Raw genomic sequence first — 23,827 nt, 5'->3', positions numbered from 1 at the left:
TAACATGTAGAGAATAGTAAACTTATCCTCATGAAACTAGACATAAATGGTCTGGTAATTGGGCATCAGCAAGACAGGAAGGTAGCTGAAAACTAACTTTACCTACCACAACTTTGCCTGGCACCGGCATTGCTGGTAATAACCCAGTTCTTCTGACCCGATTAGGGACCAAAAGCAATTCTTCTCAGAGTTTTTGGGCTAATATATTCTTTATGAAATAGTAGGCATTCGATAAATGTTTCTTTTCCTTTCATACATTTCATCATTTAAAGGACAATGCAGCTTGGGGCACCTGGGTGGCATAGTCAGTTGAGCATCTCTTGGTTTCAACTTCGGTCATGATCTCAGGGTCGTGAGATCAAGCCCCAAGGAGAGAGACTCTGCGCTGAGCACAGAGTCTGCCTGAGATTAGCTCTCCCTGTCCCTCTGCCCCTCCCACTCATGCTCTCTCTCTCTCTCTCAAATAAATAAATCTTTAAAAAATAAATAAAAGGATAGGGCAACTTAAATGTATTATGTCTGCATTCAGCATCTTCACTCATCAGCAGTGTTGGTTTGGGGAAAATATGAATGAATTACATCCACCAGTTTGATTAGAAAATGATAAGTAATTGGGCTACTAAAGCATAACACATAATATAGGGTGATATTAGGCTGAATGTGATAGTAGAAGAGAAAAGTCAAATGATAAAAACAGAAAACCAGCCAATATTTTCTTGGGCACTGGGAAACAACAGCACCAAGTGGTTCCTATACTTTGGGCACATTAGAATAACCTGAGTATGCCTTAAAAAAATACTGATATCTGGTTCCTACCGCCAGACCTTCTGATTTATTTATCTCGTATGTGGACTCAAACAACAACAACAGCAGCAACAACCTGAACTCATATATGCAGAGAACAGTTGGTGGTTGCTAGAGGTGGGGTGGGGGTAGGTGAAGTGGGTAAAGGTGGTCAAAAGGTACAAACTTCCAGCTATAAAATAAGTGAATCATGGGGACGCCTGGGTAGCACAGTCTTTAAGCGTCTGCCTTAGCCTCAGGGCATGATCCCGGCGTTCTGGGATCGAGTCCCACATCGGGCTCCTCCTCTGGGAGCCTGCTTCTTTCTCTCCCACTGGCTGTCTCTCTGTCACACAAAGAAATAAAATCTTAAAAAAAAAAAATAAGTGAATCATGGGGTATAACGTATAGGATGGTGACTATAGTTAATACTGTATCATACATTTAAAAGTTGCTAAGAGATTATATGTTAAGAATTCTCATCACAAGAAAGGAAATTGTGTAACTGTGTGGTGATAGATGTTAACTAAAAAAAAAAAAAAAAAAAAGGAAAAGAAAAAGTCCTTAAGGCAGCTTAAAATAAATAGAATAAATGAGACCTCTCTAAATCATGCAAATGAGAAATCCCTGGCGTAATTTGTTGTAGATGCATGGCAGCTGTTCATCTGGTCATTTCTTTATGGCATAAGTGAACTCAAGCTGGAAGCGGCTGTGATGTTATGGCAGCTGTATTAGTTTGGGGTAAGGAGACTTGGATTCACACCAGTTCTTTTGCTTGTTAGCAGACTTAGGATGGCCAATTCACTTAACCTTCCTGAAACTCCAATTTCTATTTTCCTAGCATGAGAATAACCAAATTTGTCTTGCATGGTTACTATAAATATTTTAAAAATCTAGTATATGTGAAATTAAACGATAAAGAACAATTTAAAGGTATTAAAAATGATTGCTTGAAGGGATTTTTAACTTTAGAAGTGATATAACATTATAAAATGTAATAATTTCCTAGAAGTGAACAGATTATTATTTTTTTCTGTATTTTTTCCACTGCTTTAAAAAATGGAATTCTGTAATGAATGCTATTGAACTTACCATGGTTAGTAGAGGAAGTGTTATTTTGTATTTATTTCCTATGCAGTGTGTTAATATGTGAAAAACATGAACTTTGGACTCAGGTCTGGGTTTCAACACAGATATTGTCACTTATTAGAAAATTTGTGTCAGTAGACTCAGATTTCTTTTCTCTTTATATTGGGGATAATAAAATTTACCTTTCAGGGCAGGGCTACTGTGTGAGGTTCAAGTGTAAAGTGCCAAGCATAGCAGCAGGCACAAAACTTGCAGGAAATGTTAATTCCTTACTTCCCTCTGAAAGGACAATAATCTAGGGATAGTCATTTAAAAATCTGAGTAATAATGATTTCTCAATGATAAAAATTCTTAAATGTTTTACCTGTTTGGCTAATTGTATATCATTTTAACATTTAAGTGCCCACCTCCTCACCATGAATGCTTTAAAAAGCTGTGTTTATTTTTTATGTTTTTTCAGATAATAAAAACGCTTTAAGTTTACACCATGGATAGCACCAAGGAGAAGAATGGCAATTACAAAGATGATCTTCTGCTTAGGGTGGGACTTAATGATAATAAAGCCGGAATGGAAGGATTAGATAAAGAGAAGATTAACAAAATTATAATGGAAGCCACAAAAGTATGTTTCGTGTTTATTTTGCTATCACTAATTTATAGCTTTTTAACTTTCTGTTTAAAATAAAATCAGTAAGTTTTAAATATCTTTCTTATTGTAGTTTTTAATATTTTAATGTATCTTGTTAAAACAAAAGGGTATGGAATGATCTCTCTTCTGTTACTCTTGCTCTTGCCATCCAGTTTTCTGCCTCACATACACGTAATATGCATGTAAAAGCAAAATAGCATACATGTTCTTTTTTCACCCTTTTTCTTAATAGGAAAATACTGTAATTGTTGTGTTTTTTGTTTTTGTTTCAATTAATGTAACTTGGAGGTCTTTCTCTATAAGTAAAGATCTTCCTTCTTTTTTATGCCTGCATTTGTGAATATAATAAAATTAATTGAACCAATCAGAATGTTTATTCATGAACATATAAGTCATTTCTAGTCTTTTGTTTTTACCAACAATACTACAGTGAATAACCTTGTATTTTATAACATTACCCATGTGCAGGTAAAACTATAGGAGAGATTCTAGAAATGGAATTATCCCACCAAGTACAGAGAGCAAAAAAGGATATATGCATGTGCAATTTTTATGAATTGGCCAGTTGCCCTCCATAGTGAATGTATCAATTTAAATTTTCACTGCCAGGACCTGAGAGTATATTACCATGGTGCAACTGTGCTAGTATAGTGTGTAACTGAGCTTTTGGATTTGCCAATCTACAGTAAGGTGGTGTAGCATTAATTTGCATTTCTCTTATGAAAAGTGAGATAGTGCATCTTTTCATATGTTTAAAAAGCCGCTTGTATTTTCCTTTTTTGCAAACTGTCTCTTCTTGTCCTGTGCATAATTTTCCATTAGATTATTATATGTCTTTTGACTTTGCTTATGGTACTTTATCCTGTGCAGAAGTTTTTTTGCTTGCTTTTTTATATGTACTTGAATTAGTCAACTACATATGTTTTTCTCCAAGGTCCTAAATGTTTTCTTCTAACATTTTTTTGTTTCATTTGTATATTATGAAATATCCATGTAGAAAGGGGTAAAATTTAAGAGAATATCCTTATTCTTAAGAAATGCATGCTGATATCCACAACAAGTCACTTTTAAATGGTTTAACCAAAAAGAGGAGGAGGAGCACGTGTGTGTGTGTGTGTGTGTGTGTGTATGCATGTTTGTGCAAGTGCACATAGAGGAGTTGGGGTGTGTGTATGTGCATATACATAGGAGTTGTGGGAGAAACTAAATGTAGCAGGAATCTAGGTAAGGACATATGGGTGTTTATTGTACTATTCTTTCAACTGTTGGAAAACTTGGAAATTCCAAAATAAAAAGTTGAGGGAAAAATAATATTTTAAGTGTATAACATAGAGATACAATTTTAAAAGTAAAAGAATTGAGATGAAATAAGCAAACTTAATGTATGGACCATGATTGGATCTTGGTTTGAACAAATATTTTTGGAACATTTAAGGGAATTTAAATATGAAGAGTGTACTAGATAGTATTAAGGATTTATTGTTAATTTTATTAGCTGTGAAAATGCTATTATGATTATGTAGGAAAATGGCCTTATTTTTATTTTTTTAAAATAAAAATTTGGCAGTGGGGAAGAACACGTGTGAACAGTGGGGAGGGGCAGAGGGAAGGGAAAGAGAGAANCTCTAAACTGGCTCCATGCCTGGCTTAGAGCCCCACATGGGGCTTAATCTCAGAACCCTGATATCATGACCTGAGCTGAAATCAAGAGACAGACACTTAACTGACTGAGCCACCCAGGTGCGCCACAACGACCTTATTTTTAAAGATGCATAGTAGAGTGGGGCGCCTGGGTGGCGCAGTCGTTAAACATCTGCCTTTGGCTCAGGGCATGATCCCAGAGCTCTGGGATTGAGCCCCACGTCAGGCTCCTCCGCTGAGAGCCTGCTTCTTCCTTTCCCACTCCCCCTGCTTGTGTTCCCTCTCTCCCTAGCTGTCTCTCTCTGTCAAATAAATAAATAAAATCTTAAAAAAAAAAAAGATGCATGGTAGAATACTGTATGGAATAGTTAAATGTCATTATATCTGTAATTTAAAACAGTTGAGTTAAAAAAATCAATGAAGGAAATAAGACAAAATGTTAGTTATTAAATCTCAGTGATAGTTTTATATATTTATTTATTATACTACTCTGTTTCTCTGTTTGAGATTTTTGTGAAATTTTCACCATAAAACTTAAAAACAGGAATAAAAACCTATGCCCCTAGTTTTCAGTTTAAGAAATAGACTATTTAAGCCATCCTACATTTCCCTATCTTTCCTCTCTCTTCTGTGTGTCCCAGTAACACTTACTAAATAGTTCATCCTTTTCTTACTAATCTGCAGTGCTTTCTTCTATCCCACTGGATTATTTGTTATTATATCTTTACAACATGATCTTAATTAAAGTACTTTATAATAAGTCTTGATAACAGCTAGGACAAGTTCTTTTTTTGCTCTTTGTTCTTTTTCAGGAATATCTTAGGTATTCTCAAAACTTTGCTCCACCATATAAACCATTGAACAATGTGGGGTTAGGATCACTGACCTCCCCCCCCCCCGCCACGCACACACAGTTGAAAACCCATGTACAACTTTTGACTCCTCCAAAATTAACTACCAATAGCCTACTGTTGACTGGAAGCTTTACCAGTAACATAAAGAGTTGGTTAACACAAATTTTGTGTATTATATGTATTATATATTACAATAAAGTAAGCTAGAGAAAAGAAAATATCATTAAGAAATCTTAAGTAAAAGAAAATACATTTATAGTACTGTACTATGTTTATTGAAAAAAATTCATGTATAAGTGGGCCTGTGCAGTTCAAACCCATGATGTTCAAGGTTCACCTGTATATACATATCAATCATAGAATGGTATATACATATCATCTGATTGACGTGTATCAATCATATAAAATATATACCTTACATATATTTTATATATTAATATATTAAAATATTTATATATTTTATATAATATTTCTCTAGTTTGGGGGGATGGAAAGTTCATCATAAATATCTTTTTTAAATTGAAATTTTCTAATTGTTACTGCTTCACAGCAATGCAGCTTACTTCTTTAAAACTTTTATCAGAAAATTTTAAACATACACAAAATTAGAGAGAATGGCTTAACCAACTAAGCCACCCAGGCACCCCTTAAGTGCTTTTTAAGTAAAAGTGAAGGAGATAACTGATGACCCAAATGACTAAGTCCTTGGATATGCCCTGTGGATCCTGTCTAGGACACATTGTTATTTTCTGAGTGCATATCTGTACTCATTTCAAAGAGTTTGTACTATGTAAGTACTGCGTCAACAATTCTATGATGTAGGTAACTATAAATTCATTTTACAGGCAAGGAAATTGAGATATAGAAAGATTAAGTAGATTTAGGGTTCCCAGCTAGTAAGTAGTGGAGCTAAGTTTTGAATTCACTTATTCTAATTCTAGTCTGTACGGTTAGCCACCATGGTTATACTATAGTGATTCTTTCCTTCTGACACTTTTCTTACGCTTTGTTTGCTTTCTTACATAGGGGTCCAGATTTTATGGAAATGAACTCAAGAAAGAAAAGCAAGTCAACCAACGAATTGAAAATATGATGCAACAAAAAGCTCAAATTACCAGCCAACAGCTAAGAAAAGCACAATTACAGGTATTAATTTAATTGCTAAATAAAATGGAAGCTGGTAGAATAGTAATTGATAGTTAAAATGCATCATGCTTACATCGGAAACCGGGGATGTACTGTATGGTGACTAACATAATAAAAAATCATTATAAAAAAAATAAAAAAAAATAAAATGCATCATGGTCAAGTCATAACTGAAAACAAGGTAGTATGTAAATGTTCATTATATTGTAAGGGATACAATTTGACTGAGGTGCGTACTTTATTAATATTGCTCTCCTCTTTTCTATCAAGACCCCATACCTAGGCATCGTCACCTCCATTATATAGAAGAGTAAATGGAGCCTTAATTAGGGTAAATAACGTGCCTAGCTTCAGAGCTAGGATTTAATCCAAAGCTTATGTTCTTTTTATTATATTCACATTTTGCAGCTAGAAAAAGGCCACAAGATAAATGTGGCATGTTTTCTTTAATGCCAGTTTTGCAAAAATGATTTGGGGGAACATGTTGACTAAATAAATTAGAAATTTAAACATAACTGTGTTGTACTAAAACTAGAGTAGAATGCCAAACATGCATGAATTTTAAGATAAAACACCGGACTTCTAAAAATTTGGAGGCTTTTGGCTTCTCCACCATCTTTGGGGAATAAATACTCAAGAGTTTCCTCTGGTGTTTAAAACTGTTTCAGGAGGAAAGTTTGAGTAGAGCAAAATTGCAGGGCATTGTGTGTAATAGATTGAGAACTCAAAGTAATCAAGCTTCTGCTAGTAAAACTGAAGTTTACTTTTATTTTTTATTTTTTTAATTTTATTTTTTTATAAAGTTTACTTTTATTATTTTTTTCCATTATATGTTGTTTATTTCCAGTCATAAATAACAATAAACCTCCTAATTATATGTATATTACTCTTACGATAGACTTCCTTTCTAATGGTATCTGTCACATGATATTACATGGTATAAAGTTTACTTTTAAAGACAGTTTTTACTCTCTATCAAAATCTGATTCAATTTAACAAAGCACTTTAGGCCATTAATAATGATAAAATTGTGTTAATCTTCTATGCTACAAAATTCTTCTCATAATAGAGTTCAGAAATGGTAAATTTTATGTCTTCTTTATCAAACTATAATGGATCATTTTTTTCATATATGTTTTCCTAGAGCACAAGCTAATTTTTTATCTTATGTGTTAAATGGTCTGCTATCATGACAAGAGATCACTCCCTTTGTCTTTCAAATGATCATTTTTAGTGCTTCATACTGTTCTACTATATGGAGGTACCATAATTTATTTACCTTATCACACCAGGGTTTCAGGTTTTTGTTTTATATATAACCTTATGATGATTATTCTTATCTATATATGTTTGCACTCTTGTCCTATATTTTCACTGAAGTTGTATAGTTTTACATTTTCAACACAAGAGTGCTAGTTTCCTCACATACTTATTTAAAACTAGATTTTATTTATTTTATCAATTTTGTAGTTTTTGCTGGTAGTGTCGAAATACTATTTGATGGTTATTTTAATTTGCCCTTCTTTGATAATAAGAGAGAAAGAATGTATTTTCTCATATTAGCCATTAATATTTCATTTTATGGGAATTTCCTTTTTTATTCTATTAGTATATAGGCTAAGTAGCTGGCATAAGAGACCCAAAAATACAATGGCTTGAATCAGATAAGAGTTTATTTCTTTCTCACATAATAGTAAGTAGTCCCAACTGATTGGGTGGTTCTGCTCCCCAGAGCAATTTAGGGACTCCAGTTCTACATCGGTTGTTCTATCATCCCATAAATGTTATCCTTACCTGGATTGACAAAACGGGATTATCTCCAGTCTTTATTTTAGCCCCCAGGAAGGAAGAAAGAATGAAGAAAAAAAATCAAAGGCCAGTAATTTGCTATTCAACAAGTGAAAGAGAAGTTGCACATATTACCTCAGCTCACATTCTTTTGACAAGAAATTAAATGTCATGGCCACACCTAACTGCAGGAGAAGCTATATAGAATATTTTCCAGCGGGGGTGGCCATATGCTCAGATAAAATTCGATTCTATGAAAGGAAGAGAGAATGGGGTTCAACTAGCAGTCCAAAACAATATCCTCTGCCTACATTTCTAGAGGAGTTTATATGTTTTTCTCTTGATTAATACATCTTATCATATGTTAAAGATTTTTTTCCCCTGCCGTTTGTTACAAATATTTTCCCAATATGTTGTCTTTTAATCATGCAGGGTTTTTTTTTTTTCCTATACAGTTTTAAATGTTTATGTAATCAAAAATAGCAGTATTGAAAAACAGTTTTTTCTTGGCTTTTGTATTGAAAGCACAGAAAGTTATTCCTTATAACCAAGCCTATAGGTTCTTTTAGTATTTTTATAGATTTTGTTTATCTTTAGTCCATTTGGAATTTGTTTTTGTTTTTGCTTTAGAGGGAGAGAGAGGGAGCAGGGAAGGGGGAAGGATAGAGGGAGAGAGAGAAAGAGAGAATCTTAAGCAGGCTCCCTGCCTAGCGCGGAGCCTGAGACATGGCACTTGATCTCATGCCCCTGAGATCATGACCTGAGCCAAAATCAAGAGTTGGAGGCTTAACAGACGGAGCCACCCGGACGCCCCTGGCATTTGTTTTAATGTAAGGTGTTAAGTTTTTTTTTTTTTTTTTTCTTAAATGGTGAGTATTATGTTTTCCCTAATGGTATTATTTTTTCTAAATGGTGATTCATTTGTCCCAACACCATTTATTGAATCATGAGTCCTTTCTCCACTGAATTGAAATGAGGCACTTCCATATACTAAATTCTCATTGTTCTTGGATTTATTTCTGGATTCTCCCTCTTATTCAAGTGAATCTTTTCTTGTATCAGTACCATGCAATTTTAGTTATTCAATGATAATAATGTACTTTAATATCTTCCCTTGCTACTATTCTTTAAAAATTTTTTTCTCATACATTGTTTCTTTCAAATAAATTTGAGCATCATTCCAACAAGTTAAAATTCCATTCTGTCTATAATAACATTATTTTTAAATTGATATTAATCCTTGGCAATTTATCTTCAGAACTTCTTTTTGGTAAGTTTTATTGATCTGTACAAATATCTCTAATAAAATTTTAATGATAAAATGCATAGGAATCATGCAATGACACAACTTTTCGCTGTTGACTCTTTTTAAAGCTCATATCATTAAATATGCTAATAATTTGAAGGATTAGAAAATACTTTATATCGAATAACGGAGCTTCACATTTTGTTACAGTTTTAGTTGACTATTTCTTGGGAGACTCTCTGACATCTTTTGCAAGGGGAGTGGCAGGAAATATGTTTTATGTTGATTGTTAAATTGTTTCATTTGTTGAGCTTCCTTTAAAAGAAATTGTATAAATGGGAGGGGATTAAGGAAATCCTAAGGAATCTAAAAGACCTGAGAGAAAGAGAGGTTTTCATGGGAAATGCATTTGTATTCCAGAGTCCAAAATTTCCAAATAATAGATTTTATTATGTGTGCTATGATGGTAGGAACTATTATTGCTAGTCAAGTTGTGGTAACTAACCTCTGTTGGCATGAACTCCCACAATTTATTCAGAACCTAAGTGTTCTCCTCTCCATCCTGCCCTCATTAGACTTGTTAAAGATGCAATCATTTTTGTAGCTGCCAAAACATCTTGTTATAACTTGGGTTCATAAATTGAATAGACAAACATCCCTGTTGTATTAAATGGCAACTACATGGCAAATCAGTGCATTTTGACCATTTTAACAATTGAATTTATGAACTCAGTTTTCCTGAACATTTTTTAGGGTAATTAGAAAATGAAAAACAATATTTCTGAAACAGTCTCCTGAACGTAATCAAAAAAGGGATTTTTAAAAAGTAAATAAGGCATAATATTGATATAAAACACACTATTGGAGCTTGGTTTGAAGCTATTTCCGTGTTAAACACTTTTTAAGATTCATTTTAGGGAAGCATCATAAAGTAATGGAAAAAGCACAGCCTTTGGAGTAACTTGGTTTACAGGTCTACAGCTAACATTTTCCAGCTGTGTGACTTAGGACAGATTATTGCATCTTACTGAGGTTTAGTTTCCTCCTCTATAAAATGAGAGTGATAATTATCCTCTTAGAATTATTTTGACCATTAAATGAGTTAACATAAGAAGTACTTAGCATGTTATATAACACATATGATATACTCAATAAATGTCACTTCTATTTTTAAAATAGCAGGTTATATCACTAAGCCCTTTCCATATCCCTGGATAAGTACATTACGCGAGTACCTCTTTTAATTCTTTCAACCTTTGGGGGTTGGTTTAGTCTCAGTTTACAAATAAAATAAGAATGAGGGTTAACTTGCCCATTATCACGTAACTAATAAGTGGCAGAGCTGAAACCCACAAGAAGCTCGTATTCTTAACCACACACACTAGTTCTGAACTGTGGCAAAAGGGATAAATATGCATGTTAGAGGCTCAGATCAGAACTTGGAAGTCATTTGGAAGGGAAGATAGAAGAAAGGAAAACATGAATGAAGATTTCAGGAGAAGAAATTTGAAAAAAGCAGGGTGGTGTGCATTTGGTAAATGCAGAGAAAAAAGTGTTTAGGCAAGGGTGACTAATGAGAGTAGAGGAAAATGGAATGTGTGAGTCACTCAGTGGGGAGGTTTCCTTTTGGCAAGTGTACTTGTGCTTTAAGCACAGAAAAGATAATTGCTGAAGAAACTGTCACAGAATTATTGTATGAGGCTAAAGAGAACTTTTTTTCCATTTGGTTTGCTTTCTATTTATTATCTTTTTCCTTTCCAATATTTCTGGGTTAAGATACTTCAAATGCTGCTTCCTTATTCTCAGTCGACTCGTATCTTAAGTATATTTTCTGGATTAACATATAGTAGTTTTTAATCCACCCTTATTTTCATTAGTCTCCATGATTTGTTTACCTCTTTTTTTTTTTTTTTTTTTTTTTAACGTCAGGATGCTCTTCTCTAATTTACAATTGAGGTACTGGAAGAAGTCGTTGTTTTAAATCTGGATGATAGATTGAAGTGATATTGAAAAGTCCTATTTATTAGGTGTGGTGTCTCACTGCATGAGATCGGCCTTCTCCAAAATTTTTCAACACATACTGCTTTCTCTTTTTTAAGCATAAATAAATAAATAAATGTATGTATGTAGGTATGTTGGTATGTAGGTATGTATGTATGTATAAATGCTATGAGCCTCACCTCTTTCTGTCTGATAAGGAAAGAATTTGAAGGCAAATAAGGTCCTTCTCCTGGTGGAACTCATAATTTAGTATCTAATACAGTAAGTGCATAGTAAGAGCAGGAAAACCACGAAGCGAATACTGAATTCTGTGGCATGGAGGACAGAGATCTAATTAAGCTACAGAGAGATATCTGAGCTGACCCTTTAAGGCTTGATGACAGAACCCGGAAGGGCATTCTAGACAAAGGAGCAGCCTGAAAAAGGCTCAGAGCACCCCAGGTTGTTCAGTGAGTTGTAGCCTACACAGGAGCAGACCTTCCAGAGGCTCACTGTGGCTACTGGAGACAAATAGGATTCAGGGTGATTATTTCTAAAAGAGAAGTTGCAGGCTTCACCTGCAGCTACTGGGAAGCTAGTGTCATTGTAATGCTAAGAAAGAAGGCCATGAAAATAAATTTTGCAGAATGGAAGCAAGGTTGAAGTCCAATAAGAGAAAAGCCAAATTATACCCCTGTAACTTTCCACTTTTGAGAAAACCTGCTATAGGGATCGCCACATGATAGAAATTGTTTTCATTCCAGAGCTCACCCCACTTGCTTATATCTGGCTATTTTCCCCTCAGGTTTTGATTGTTTTGCTATTCAGCTATCCATTGATCCTTTAGTCATAGATTACATTCATTAAACTTGTACCATGTGCCCGCCACTCTTCCATGCTCTTTCTGTATTCCAGCTTATTCAAAGTGATCATAGATCAAAATGGTCACACAGCCAGCTACCTTTGGCTGCAGGGAAAGCTGGGAAACATAGTTAGCTTCTTCAGCCTCTCTAGTAGAGGCCACAAGAAAGGAACACTTGGAAATGTGTATGTCTGTTACATTAACCCTTTTCTTACTCCCCTACTTTGGTTATTTTTACTTCCTTTCTATTTCCCTTTCTTCTTTCTTATCAATCCAATGCTTTCTCTCTAGAGAAATAAAAAGTGCTTTAAAGATTAAGGTTCTTCGCTGTTATATTTGACATATATATTGAAGTTTCGTGAAAGAATAAATTATAGCTTAAATTTTCAATTTTGATTTGTATTGAGTAACAGTTACCAAATTTTAGCCTTAAAAAGGCAGTTCTCCAGAGGGAATGTTTACATTATGGTTGGTACATTCACTTGTGCAGTACTATTCAGCATAAACATAATATGCCAAAGAAGTATATAATCTTTTATTATACATTTCCTTTGTTTCCATTTTAAGACATTAATGTTATGAGTCGTATGAGAGTTGTTTATTTTACCTAAACTGAAGCTTTTATTTACAATAAGTTGGTCTCCAGATTTATAAAACAGAAGGATCATTTGATACAATCAGTTGGAATACTTCATTTATTCAATAAATATTTATTAAGTACCCATCATGTGATTGAGTTACTTAGAGATTAAAGTGTTGGTAAGGCATGATATTTGAGATTCAACTGCCTATCTTCATGGAAATAGAAGCAATTTACCAGCCTGAATAAACAACAATCAAATATATGTAGATGGGTGGGTGGATGGATGGGTAGATGGACGGGTAGAGACAGATACCTACTAAAAGTGAGATTACTGTTATGACTGGTGCAGTTTCAATAGCATGTTGACTCAAAATATGTTAACTTTTTTAAAATTAAGGTTGACAGATTTGCAATGGAATTAGAACAGAGCCGGGATCTGAGCAATACTATAGTGCACATTGACATGGATGCTTTCTATGCAGCTGTAGAAATGAGAGACAATCCAGAATTGAAGGATAAACCCATTGCTGTAGGATCAATGAGTATGTTGGTAAGTAGGTGAAGATCAAAGACAAAAAGGAAATTTCATAACATATTGGAGTAAGCCTTACTGGTTCATGAAAGAGCTTTAGTAAGCTCTGCCAGTTTGCTGGGCATTTTCCTGTGTGCTTTATATGTCTTCAATTACTGAATCCTTTCAACATCTCTTGAGGAACAAAATTTTATTTCCATTTGACACACCAAAACAAAACAAAACTCAGAGAGGTGTTTAAAAACTTCCCCAAAGTTACAAACCTGGTGAATGGTAGAGTGGCATTACATCTTTCTGTTGTAAGCTGTACTTTTCCTTAAGTAACTGTTCCAGTAAAAGGGAATTGGAAAAGGAAGTGTTACTCCAAAGCAGGTTTGTAAGCAATGGCTTGCAGGTCAAATCTAGTCTTTTTTTGTAAATAAAATTTTATTGAAACACAGTCACACCCATTCATTTGTTGTGTTCAAAGAGCAGAGTTGAGTAGCTGCAACAGAGACGGTATGATCTGCAAAGCTCAAAGTAATTACTATCTGAACCTTTACAGAAAAGATTTCCCAGCCTTAGTTCTAGGGTAATATATTTCATTATACTACTACTGTAATTAGTTTTTCCCATGACTTGGAAACTGCTTTTCTGATTACCATGTTGCTCTTCCTTATCACTGCTCTAACCATAGAAGGCGAAGATGACCAGGGCAGCTATATGTGGCTAAAAATGTGTGGGGAATTAATAATGGCACCTGGAATAGATGGATTTTGGTATTAAAAAACATATAAGAGAAACAAGGAAAATTCTTCCCTGTTCCTAACTCCTTCAAATGCCTTAGATAGCTATAAACCTAATTCCTACTGAGTTACTATTTTATTACAAAACTATAATCTGTTTGTTTATCATCTCTGCTCCTGTAAGTATGCAGGCAACTAACAATCCAGGTTCCAAAGCAATGTTTATTGAAAGACTACTCCCCTTTCCTACAAATCATCAGCTGATATTTGAAAAAATGTATTTAACTTTATTAAGAATATATATCACCATATATTTATGTGAAATTATCTATGTTTGCATATGTACATATATTTTAAAGCTAAATCCACTGCTAGATCTGATAAATATTTTCCTTCCTATGAATTATATCCTCCTAAAAATTGGTTATTATTTCCAAATTCAAAATGATTATTTGCCATATTTAAACAAAGATTACCCCTTTTGTATGCTCAACTAACAGACTTCATTTCTAATGAGATTTGAAATATAATTGCTTTTGTTCTATTAAATTCATGAAAGTGTATTTGCAAATTAATGGTAGTGGTGGTGCATGTTTGATTATTTCCGTCTATTACAGTTAGAATTCTTTTTTGGATAATTTGGTAGATCTTCAAAATGTTTTAAGTTAGCACTCATAGTTGGAACATAGCAGTTATTTATTGCTGCATAACAAACCCCTTTAAGTACTTGGTGGCTAACCATTTATTTGCTCATGATTCTGTAATTTGAGCAGAGTATAATGGGGATAACTTTACCTGGGTTGGCTCCAGTTAGTTAGCTGGGGCTGGAGGAGCTGAAATGGCTTCATTAACACTTAGCCTTTTAGCTTCCCCTCTCCACGTGGTACATCGTCATTTAGCAATTTAACCCAAGATCTTTACATAGTTGCTGGATCCCCAAGGGAGCAAAGGCTGAAGTTACAGACTTCATAATGCCTAGGCTTCAAGACTCACGTAATGTCACTCCCTCACATTCTTCTGATCAAAACAAGTCACAGTGCAAGTTACTTGGTATGAAGGACTAGAACCCACGCTTAGATAGAAGAAAGTATAAAGCATTGTGGCTATGATTTACAATCTACCACAAACCTAAAAGGTAAAGGAAGTCATATCATAAGTTTTGTTCCAGATTTACTACAGACCTAGCTTTCGTATCCATTCCATTAGACTTACTTATATTTAAAACATTGATTTGTCTTTCTAGTGCTATCTGCATTTTCTCTTCCAGGATACTGATCAAAGATTAGCAAAGTTTTGAGTACTATCAAGATTTTTTTAATGCCATTTGAAAGCCACTAATGGCAAATTGATACTATTTTGAAGTAATCCCTTCATGTGATAGATTCTGTTTTTACATTTCTTTGAATTCTCACTTGAGCTTTCAAAGATTTCATTTGTGATAATTTTTTTTTATAAATGATACTGTGGTATCATCATCAACAGGATTTAAAAGTAATGTTCTCCTTTTTTAGTTTCATAATTTTTTAGTTCCATCTCCTACTGAAAATGTTTTCACCAAAAAGGATATTTAAGCCTTAAATAAAATGTAATTTTAAAGGTTCTTTTAAGCTTTCATCACTTCATTTTTTGATATTTAATTTGGCTGACTATATATAATAGAACCTTTGCCTTTGTTCTGAATGAAAAATTTCAAAACCCCAAATACTACAAATTCCAAATCTATACTATTATACCATGCTATTACTTTCTATACTGTTACTTTCATGAAACATCCATACTATTTATACTATAACATTACTTTATAATGTAATATCACCCACTATCATCCAAACTTTGATATATACTGTATTACAGGTATGCCTTAGAAGCAATGAAGTTTAATTATTGGCACTGTAAGAGTCCTTTTCGTTAGTCTTGTTTATTACCAGGTATCACATAAATATGGAGACAGCAGTGAGAGAGAGGGTCATGGTATCATAATACCATGATAGGATAAAGTCAAAGCTTGATTCCAGACTGTGGCCTATAAAAAAATGTCCTTGACTTGAAAATGCACATCAGTAATGTGTTTCTTATGAATGCTTTGATTGGTGTGTCCATTTAGGTTTGTATTCTTTTTCCCATGTGGTCTGTTTTCTTTCAGTCTACTTCAAATTACTACGCAAGGAGGTTTGGTGTTCGCGCAGCCATGCCAGGATTTATTGCTAAAAGACTCTGCCCACAACTTATTATTGTGCCCCCAAACTTTGACAAATACCGAGCTGTGAGTACAGAGGTAAGTCTGATGGAGCACTCTTGCTTATAGCCTTTTACTGATTCCTGTCACCTACAGAGTCAAGTCCAAATTGCCTTAGCACGTCAGAATTCAGCCTTAGTTTATCCCTTTAAGTCTTACCTCCTATCACTTCTCCAGGTCATATATTGAAAACTGAGCTGAATATACAAAGTACACCCTTCTATTTCCCAGATCTTTGCTCTTCAACATATTTTCTCATCCGTTTAGAAATTCTTATCTACGCGGAATACTTTGAATTGCCTTAATTATAATCTATATTAACTTTAGCTGTTTTTTCTTAATGTGCAATATACATTTTTTTCTAGAATCACCTTATATTTATAATTTACATAATCTATGCATGTCATTAATTTCAATCTCTTTTGTGAACAAATTTTTTATCAAATGTTTTTAAACAGTAATGAAATTCCTTTATTTTGATTAACTGTTTTCCTTGCCCCACAATCTAATGAAGATGCTTATGAGCCTTTAATGTTCAAGAGACTGATAATCAAGGAGAAAAGGGAATCTTGCTTTGAAAAGGATCTCTGAAATATAAAGATTTGATTATTCAGTAAAATTGCCTAAACTATCATACACGAAAAATTGCCATTTTCTCTGTTTTTGATAACTGGACTAACTGGACTAGTGCTAAAACATAAATCATAAATTAAAATTTTAGAATGCTACATCGAACAGTTCCAGACGACTGCAGTAAAATTCATTGCGTTAAAGACCCCCGTCTGAATTGAAACCCTTAAAAAACTATGGCCTAGCACTTACTACCATTTGATCGTGTAGATCAGGATCTTCAGATTCGCTCCTCTTATTTCTATTCCACCTCATGTACTCGAGAAATGAAACCTCCCCCAATTGGAATGGTACACCACCCCAAATTTTTAAAAAAATTCTGTTTTTCATTCTTTCAGAAACAGTCTGTGGCAGCAAGTGCTTTTTGCCTATCTCTGAAAAGGTGGTGGAAAAGGAGGAAGCACGTTCACATGTGGTTACTGCTTGTCTCTTATACTGTGTTCCTAATGAGAAAGAGATAAAATGCTAACCATAAATATTATGGGCTTTCAATAAGCTTGAAAATCCTTCACACACCTTGTAAGAAGGAATTTTTTTGAGTCCTGCTTTAACTTAGTAAAAGTTCAGACAGTATGATAACGAGAGCTAAATTGTTTTGAGTTCTCTTCTGTCTAGTTACTTACAGAAATTGGAGAAATCTCTCTCAAATTTGAGCAGGATCTAACTAGTTTATTTGCAGATAGCAAATGGGTTCTTATGTGTGAACGAACTACAACACAAATTCACTGACTCTATATTAATATGTGTGACTTGGTTTAAAAGTTTAAAGAAAGCCATTTTTATTTTATCCAAAAGAATGGAACAGCTTTAACTGTTGGAAGCCTAAGTGCTTGAATTTTGCTGGACCATGTCTATTTTTGTTCTTCAAGCAGTATCCTATGAAAAGGAAGTTAGTGAGTACTCCATGTCTCTAGGGAGTACTTCTCATTCAGAATAATCTTAGTTGGCTGCCAACTACAGACTTTCCAGAGTTTCGTTTTCACTAGAAAGATTCCATTTGAGTACATTATAAAACTGGTTTCTTCCAGAAGAACAAAGCTAATTAAGGTACTCTCTGAGTAAAGCTTGGCCAAGTTTTATACCACCATTTTCTAAAATTACTTTTGACTCAGCTATTCATAATTAAATTAAGCTAAAAAGCTTTATTTTATAAAACTTCAAAAAAGGTTTTCTCATGATACTGCAGACAGATTTTAAATACTAGATGGAAGGATAGCATAATTCAACAATTAACATTTTTCAAATATGTAGATATTATTTTGGCAACCATTTCCTCCAATTTCAGTTAATACTTCAGTGGTTAAAAAATTTCATAGTTTCATGTAATAAAACTATCTTACATAAACGGCATTTCTGGAATCATATGGAAATTCCGATCTCTTTATTTATCTCAAGATGCAGCTCCAGAATTTTCCCCATCGTTTAATATAGTCACAGACTTCCAGTGTAGATTTTATCATCTTTTCCATTCCAGATCTCGATAATTGAGCTTTGTTTTCTGAATGTATACATGCATTGGTGTATGTTTTGAGTGGAGTTTTATGTGCCTATTATAATTAATTAAAATAGAACTACTTTCTAAAGCAACATAGTACTTTTATGTAAGATTTTTCCTTTTTAGGGGCACCTAGGTGGCTCAATTGGTTAAGTGTCAAACTTTTGATTTTGGCTCAGGCCTTGATCTTAGGGTTATGAGTTCCAGCTCCACTTTGGGCTGCATGCTGGGTGTGGATACTACTTAAAAAAAAAAAAAAAAGATTATTCCTTTTTAAAATAAACAAAAAAGGTGAGGGGGAGCAGGATCCTATGTTCCCACTTCTACTTTTGACCAGTTACTTAAAATTATGTTACTTAACCATTTTTTCTGTACCTACCAGAATAATGTCTGAGATTTATTTGAATCATTTATTATAATTACATAAAGGTGGCTGAATCGAGGTTGTATCAAATGAAGCTGTTTCATGGTCTTCTGCCTTCATGATCTATTTTAATGCAAAAGAGAATTTGGACAAACTTGTGGTAGCAATAAATTATTTATTCCCTAAATCCGTGAGCTATTGATTGCAGGATTTTTACTATAGTTGCAAAGTAAGAATATTAATGTTTCTTATCGGCCATTATATTACAGGCTTTGCTATGGCAGCAAAATTTAAACCATTTTGTTCCTTTTGAAGGTTAAGGAAATACTTGCTGATTATGATCCCAATTTTATGGCCATGAGTCTTGATGAAGCCTACTTGAATATAACAAAGCACTTACAGGAAAGACAAAATTGGCCTGAGGACAAAAGGAAGTATTTCATCAAAACAGGGAACTCTCTAGAAAATGGTAAGCAATTTATTAGAATGATCAAACTAAAAAACAAAAAGCCTTTTGAATTAACCCAGTTAACTTAGCGTGCATAGGTGGTAGAACTAGATATACCTTTATTATGAAAAAACTATTAAAAATGAAAAATCAGAAATTTAAAGTATACCAGTGGAATTTCTAAGTTAAATTTGTAACTTTTACACCAAAGAGATTGGTTTAAATCACTTTTAAACCAAATGAGATTGTTAAATCTCTAAAGTTTAAGAATGTGCAGAGCCCCTGAACAAAGTAATTTCTTAGCAGTTCTTTTCTGAAGATCTAACTAAGAAAGGGTTGGATCGTGTTGAATCTGAGTTTATCTATTTAAGGTGGCCTTTTGTTGTAGCTGTTAAAAGAAATTAGATTTTTAAAAATTAGCCTCGAACATATCAAAACATTGGGTGGGGTTTTTTCCCTCTCATTTTCAAAATGATCTATAATCGGTTATATGGTGATTATGACTGTTTTCAACCTTGCCAAAATTAATGACTCCCAACTCTCTTCTTTGCCTTAGACCTTATTGTGATTCTTTTATATACACTGATATAGAAGTTTCATGACCCCAAGGTTTTTTTTTTTTTTTTTGAATGATCCCTTTGTTACTCATCCAAAATAATGCCAAAGAACATGTAGATATTACACATACTGCTTTCATCGCTCTGTCAGAGGTATGATTACTTCAAATATCTTAGCTGTCCTGGACCCCTGAGCAACGTTCACCTGGATGAAAAGGTAGAAACAGAGGGTTTGCTCACAACCCACAGCTGTATTTCATGTACACAACTCATTGACTTCTTCAGGTGGGGACAGCCAGTGGTGGGGAAACATGCTTGTAACTTTTCCTGAGGCAAAAATGGTGGATCTTTGATGGCGTAACATTCTAACTCTTAAATTGTTTGGGGCTCACATCTTTGGAGCAGGTTTAGTGTGGACAACAAATCACAACTTCACTACCTTATTTAGAACTCTAAGGAACAGGTCTCTCTCTTTAATAGAAACATTAAATAGTAAACAAGCATCATTCCTGGACACAGAGCCTTAGAGCAAAAGAGTTTCTATAGTATATCTTTATTGTTTGGGGGAAGAGGCACACAAAACCTGATGTCAGTTTGTTTTACATATCCATTTATTTTCTTACTTTTCACAAGAGATGGTGGGGGAGCCATTTTATGGTTATATCAGAGCATCTCCCTGAGGATCTCCTATAACAGTTATGTTCACAATATGTTAAAAAAAATTGCATTGTAACTAGGTAAATATTTTCATTCTCTACTAATGTTCTTTTCATTTATTACACTACATGCAAACTCACTTGGAGGATATTTAATTACTCTGTATTTCATATTTTTAAGCAATTTAAGTAGTTTTAACTTTTTTCCCCTCATATATAAATCCCTCTGGGCTGGACTTTTCAGCATATCTGATTTCACATTATGCCATGGGGAGCTGGCAACAGCGAGTTGGAGCCATGGCAGGTGATTGATATATCTTCCTCTGAAATCCAAGACATTTTTCTGCTGTTTGCCGCTTTTCTGAAACGTGCAGTCTTTGGAAAAGTATTGCTAACTACTTTGTCTGTAAACAAATAAAATAATAATAATTATTTTATGTTTATTCTGCCATATAAATCTGGATGGTGAGCAGGAGGTGACGTAAGAAACTGAAATACCATATACTTTAAGCTCTCACCCGAAACCTTAGTTTTGTACTCTGATCACCTCAGTTATGGGGATTATAAAGATTTTTTTTTTCAGAAAGCAAATAAGAAACTACTTTAGCATTAGTTGTATAGCCAGGCCGAACAGAGAAGTAGACAGATTGAATAATAGGTAACTGGGCCATTCAGCCGCTGCTCTAACAAGGATGGAACCTGAAGGCAGCATGCTTTGCTTCCTACTCTAGCGTTCTATCAATGACCCACCTAAGGGTACTGTGATGGACTCATGAGGTGCAAAACACGGGGTAACTCTGCAGAAGGGTCTTAAGAATGTGACAGTTACCTTACTTGGTTTGTAGTTTTTCTGCAGCTCTCTTTACCTTGACTTTTACCCATCCAGATGGGGAAAAGGGGGCCAGGTAGATACCATTTCAACTGTGCCACAGCCATAATGCTTTCTGAAATGCTCTGCATTTTATTTTTTCTTAAAGATTTTATTTATTTGTTTGACAGAGAGAGAGAGCACAAGCAGGGGGAGCTGCAGGCAGAAGGAGAGGGGGTGAATCCCAGGACCCTGGGATCATGACTTTTGAGGTGAAGGCAGATGCTTAACCGACTGAGCCACCCAGGAGCCCCGATGCTCTGCATTTTAAAACCAGAATATGGAAAATGAAAGTAACTGAAGCACCTAAATAATAGCTAATATTAAGTTTGAAAATAAGGCTTATTTCATATATGGCCTGGGAATTCAGATTTGGAAAACATCTGTCTGTAGCTGAATTCATATTAAGTGCTTTATAATTTGAAACTAATCTGGTGTTTGTCATATTATTTATATTATCTTTAGAAAATCCTCCTTAAAAGGCCTAGTTCATTTTTAAAATAATATGCATTTATATGTGTCTTGAAACTAGTAATTTAATTTTTGGCTCTGCATTTATCTCAATTTGGAAAACATTTATATGTAATAAAATTATGAAATCAGAGCAGAAAGTCCTGTTGTTAATCTTAATTTTTATAAATACATTTAAATTGCATTTCTCTTCCATTAAGCCCAGAAAGTAATCGTTAATGGATTTGTTCATGAGGACATTCTTAGTATTGGGAGAGATTTAAATATATTTTACAGTCCAGTTCTGAAAAATGCAAATAAAATGAGGTAAAAACCAGATTAGTATTTTTACTTTATTTTTTAATAGTAATATTAGGTTGTAGCCAACTGATAATATTATAGTTAATCTGATCGGACTTTAAGAATTTGTATATTTAAAGAAGTATAACTTCCAGAAGTAACTACTATTTATTTCAAACGTGCCCTCAGTGAAAGTGATACGCTATACATAGGCAGGTCAAAATCAAAATAAGCATTTTTAAAAGAAGAAAATGGAGAGTATTTTAACATCTGAAAAGTTTCTTCCATGAATGAAGAAAATTTAAGGTTTTTTTCCCCTTTAAAAACAAAATTTATTTCTCAGGCATAATTATTCTTGATTGCTTAATGCCTTTTTCCTCATTCCTAAATTCTGATTTAATGGGTAAAGGAAGAAAGGCTTTCTTTCTTTTCTTTTCTTCCTTCCTTCCTCCCTCCCTCCCTCCCTCCCTCCCTCTCCTTCTTCCTTTCTTTCTTTCTTTCTTCCTTCCTTTCTTCCTTCCTTTCTTTCTTTCTTTCTTTCTTTCTTTCTTTCCTTTTCTTTTCTTTTCTTTTCTTTTCTTTTCTTTTCTTTTCTTTTCTTTTCTTTTCTTTTCTTTTCTTTCGACTCTAGGCCCAGTTCTAGGTTTCAGTTAATTTAGGTAAGATACACAAATTCATGTGTATCGGATGTTTCCTCTTTAAATGTATACTATGGAAATAGATAATATTCCTTTTAAGAAAAACTTAGAATCAGTATTTTCTTTGTTAAACAAAGAAATATAAATAACATTTCTGATCTTGGCATTTAGAAACAAAACTAAACTAGATTTGTTTTGTCTTTAGAAAGAATGTAGGGAAACCTCATTTACGAAGTATGTTACTTCTTAAAATGAAGATAATTACTGTTCCTGTTTATAATTTAGAGAAACCAGGAAAAGAAGCTCATGAGCTGAGTGAGCATGAACGATCCATGTCTCCACTACTTTTTGATGATAGTCCTCCTGGTTTGCACCCCCAAGGAATTCCTTTACAAGTGAACTCCGAAGAACAGAGTAATCCTCAAATGCTCCAAAATTCGATTGTTTTTGGCACATCAGCTGAAGAAGTGGTAAAGGAAATTCGTTTCAGAATTGAGCAAAAAACAACACTGACAGCCAGTGCAGGTACTTAAAAGTGATTTGGTGGCTACCATAGTTAAAATTTTCAGACTGGCTAATTCAAGTGTAATATTAGTATTTTCTCGTTATGAAGCATATAGTAATGTTTTACTTATCCTTTTTGATTCAATGTCTAATGACTTTACCTATTTAGAATACTGTGAACCTGCAGGTAAATTGGAATTAAGCAGAAAAGCCTATAAGCCCAAAGAAAAAAACTATAATAAATCTCATGTGGCTATCCTTTTTAAAGCATACAATATATTTTAATTGGCTTAGTGCTTAATACTTTATTAGTTTTCCCTTTGAAGGCTTCAGCCCTGTTCAGGATTACAGTGCAGGAGAGAGAGCCCAGGTGACCACAAAGTAGGAGATAGAAGAAACCCTAACCAGCAACGTGGCAATCTCGGACCAGCTAGCGAAGGGAAAAAGCGCTTTACAAATGTCAGTAACCCATGAGGGAGGGTATCAGTGTGTCCTAGCATAGAAACTGATACTCATCATGAGGACCCTAAATTATCATTATGATTAGGTTAGTCTTTTTTTCTGTACCAAAGTTTGAGAATAAGTAACAAATTTTAGTAGGATGTATATAAAAATTGAAATGAATCATTTAATGATTATATTTGTATATACCTATTTCAAGTTATCTTAATCATTGTGTCTCCTAGAAATTTTAAAAACCTTTCTGAAAAGTACTAATTTGCTTTGTGAATAACATAAAAAGAGAGCATATATTTTATTATCATTGTTTTAAATATAATGCAACTCAGAATCTTTGATTTTTT

At 33.9% G+C, this 23,827-nt stretch overlaps 1 protein-coding gene across 1 annotated transcript in view; it reads left to right on the top strand.

Annotated features, from left to right (window-relative positions):
- The window catches only part of POLK (DNA polymerase kappa), a 62,986-nt gene that overhangs the window by 20,183 nt on the left and 18,976 nt on the right, over nt 1-23,827 (top strand). The window contains exons 2-7 of the mRNA XM_008691281.2: nt 2,333-2,494; nt 6,043-6,162; nt 13,019-13,171; nt 16,022-16,153; nt 18,919-19,072; nt 22,806-23,045. Coding sequence (XP_008689503.1) covers nt 2,360-2,494; nt 6,043-6,162; nt 13,019-13,171; nt 16,022-16,153; nt 18,919-19,072; nt 22,806-23,045 — 934 coding nt within the window. The 5' untranslated portion in view covers nt 2,333-2,359. The remainder of the gene's footprint in view (nt 1-2,332; nt 2,495-6,042; nt 6,163-13,018; nt 13,172-16,021; nt 16,154-18,918; nt 19,073-22,805; nt 23,046-23,827) is intronic.

Source organism: Ursus maritimus, unplaced genomic scaffold, assembly GCF_017311325.1.
Source record: "Ursus maritimus isolate PB19 unplaced genomic scaffold, ASM1731132v1 scaffold_5, whole genome shotgun sequence".
NCBI lineage: Eukaryota > Metazoa > Chordata > Mammalia > Carnivora > Ursidae > Ursus > Ursus maritimus.
The sequence above is the reverse complement of the archived record's forward strand: the minus strand, read 5'-3'. Positions and strand labels throughout refer to the sequence as shown.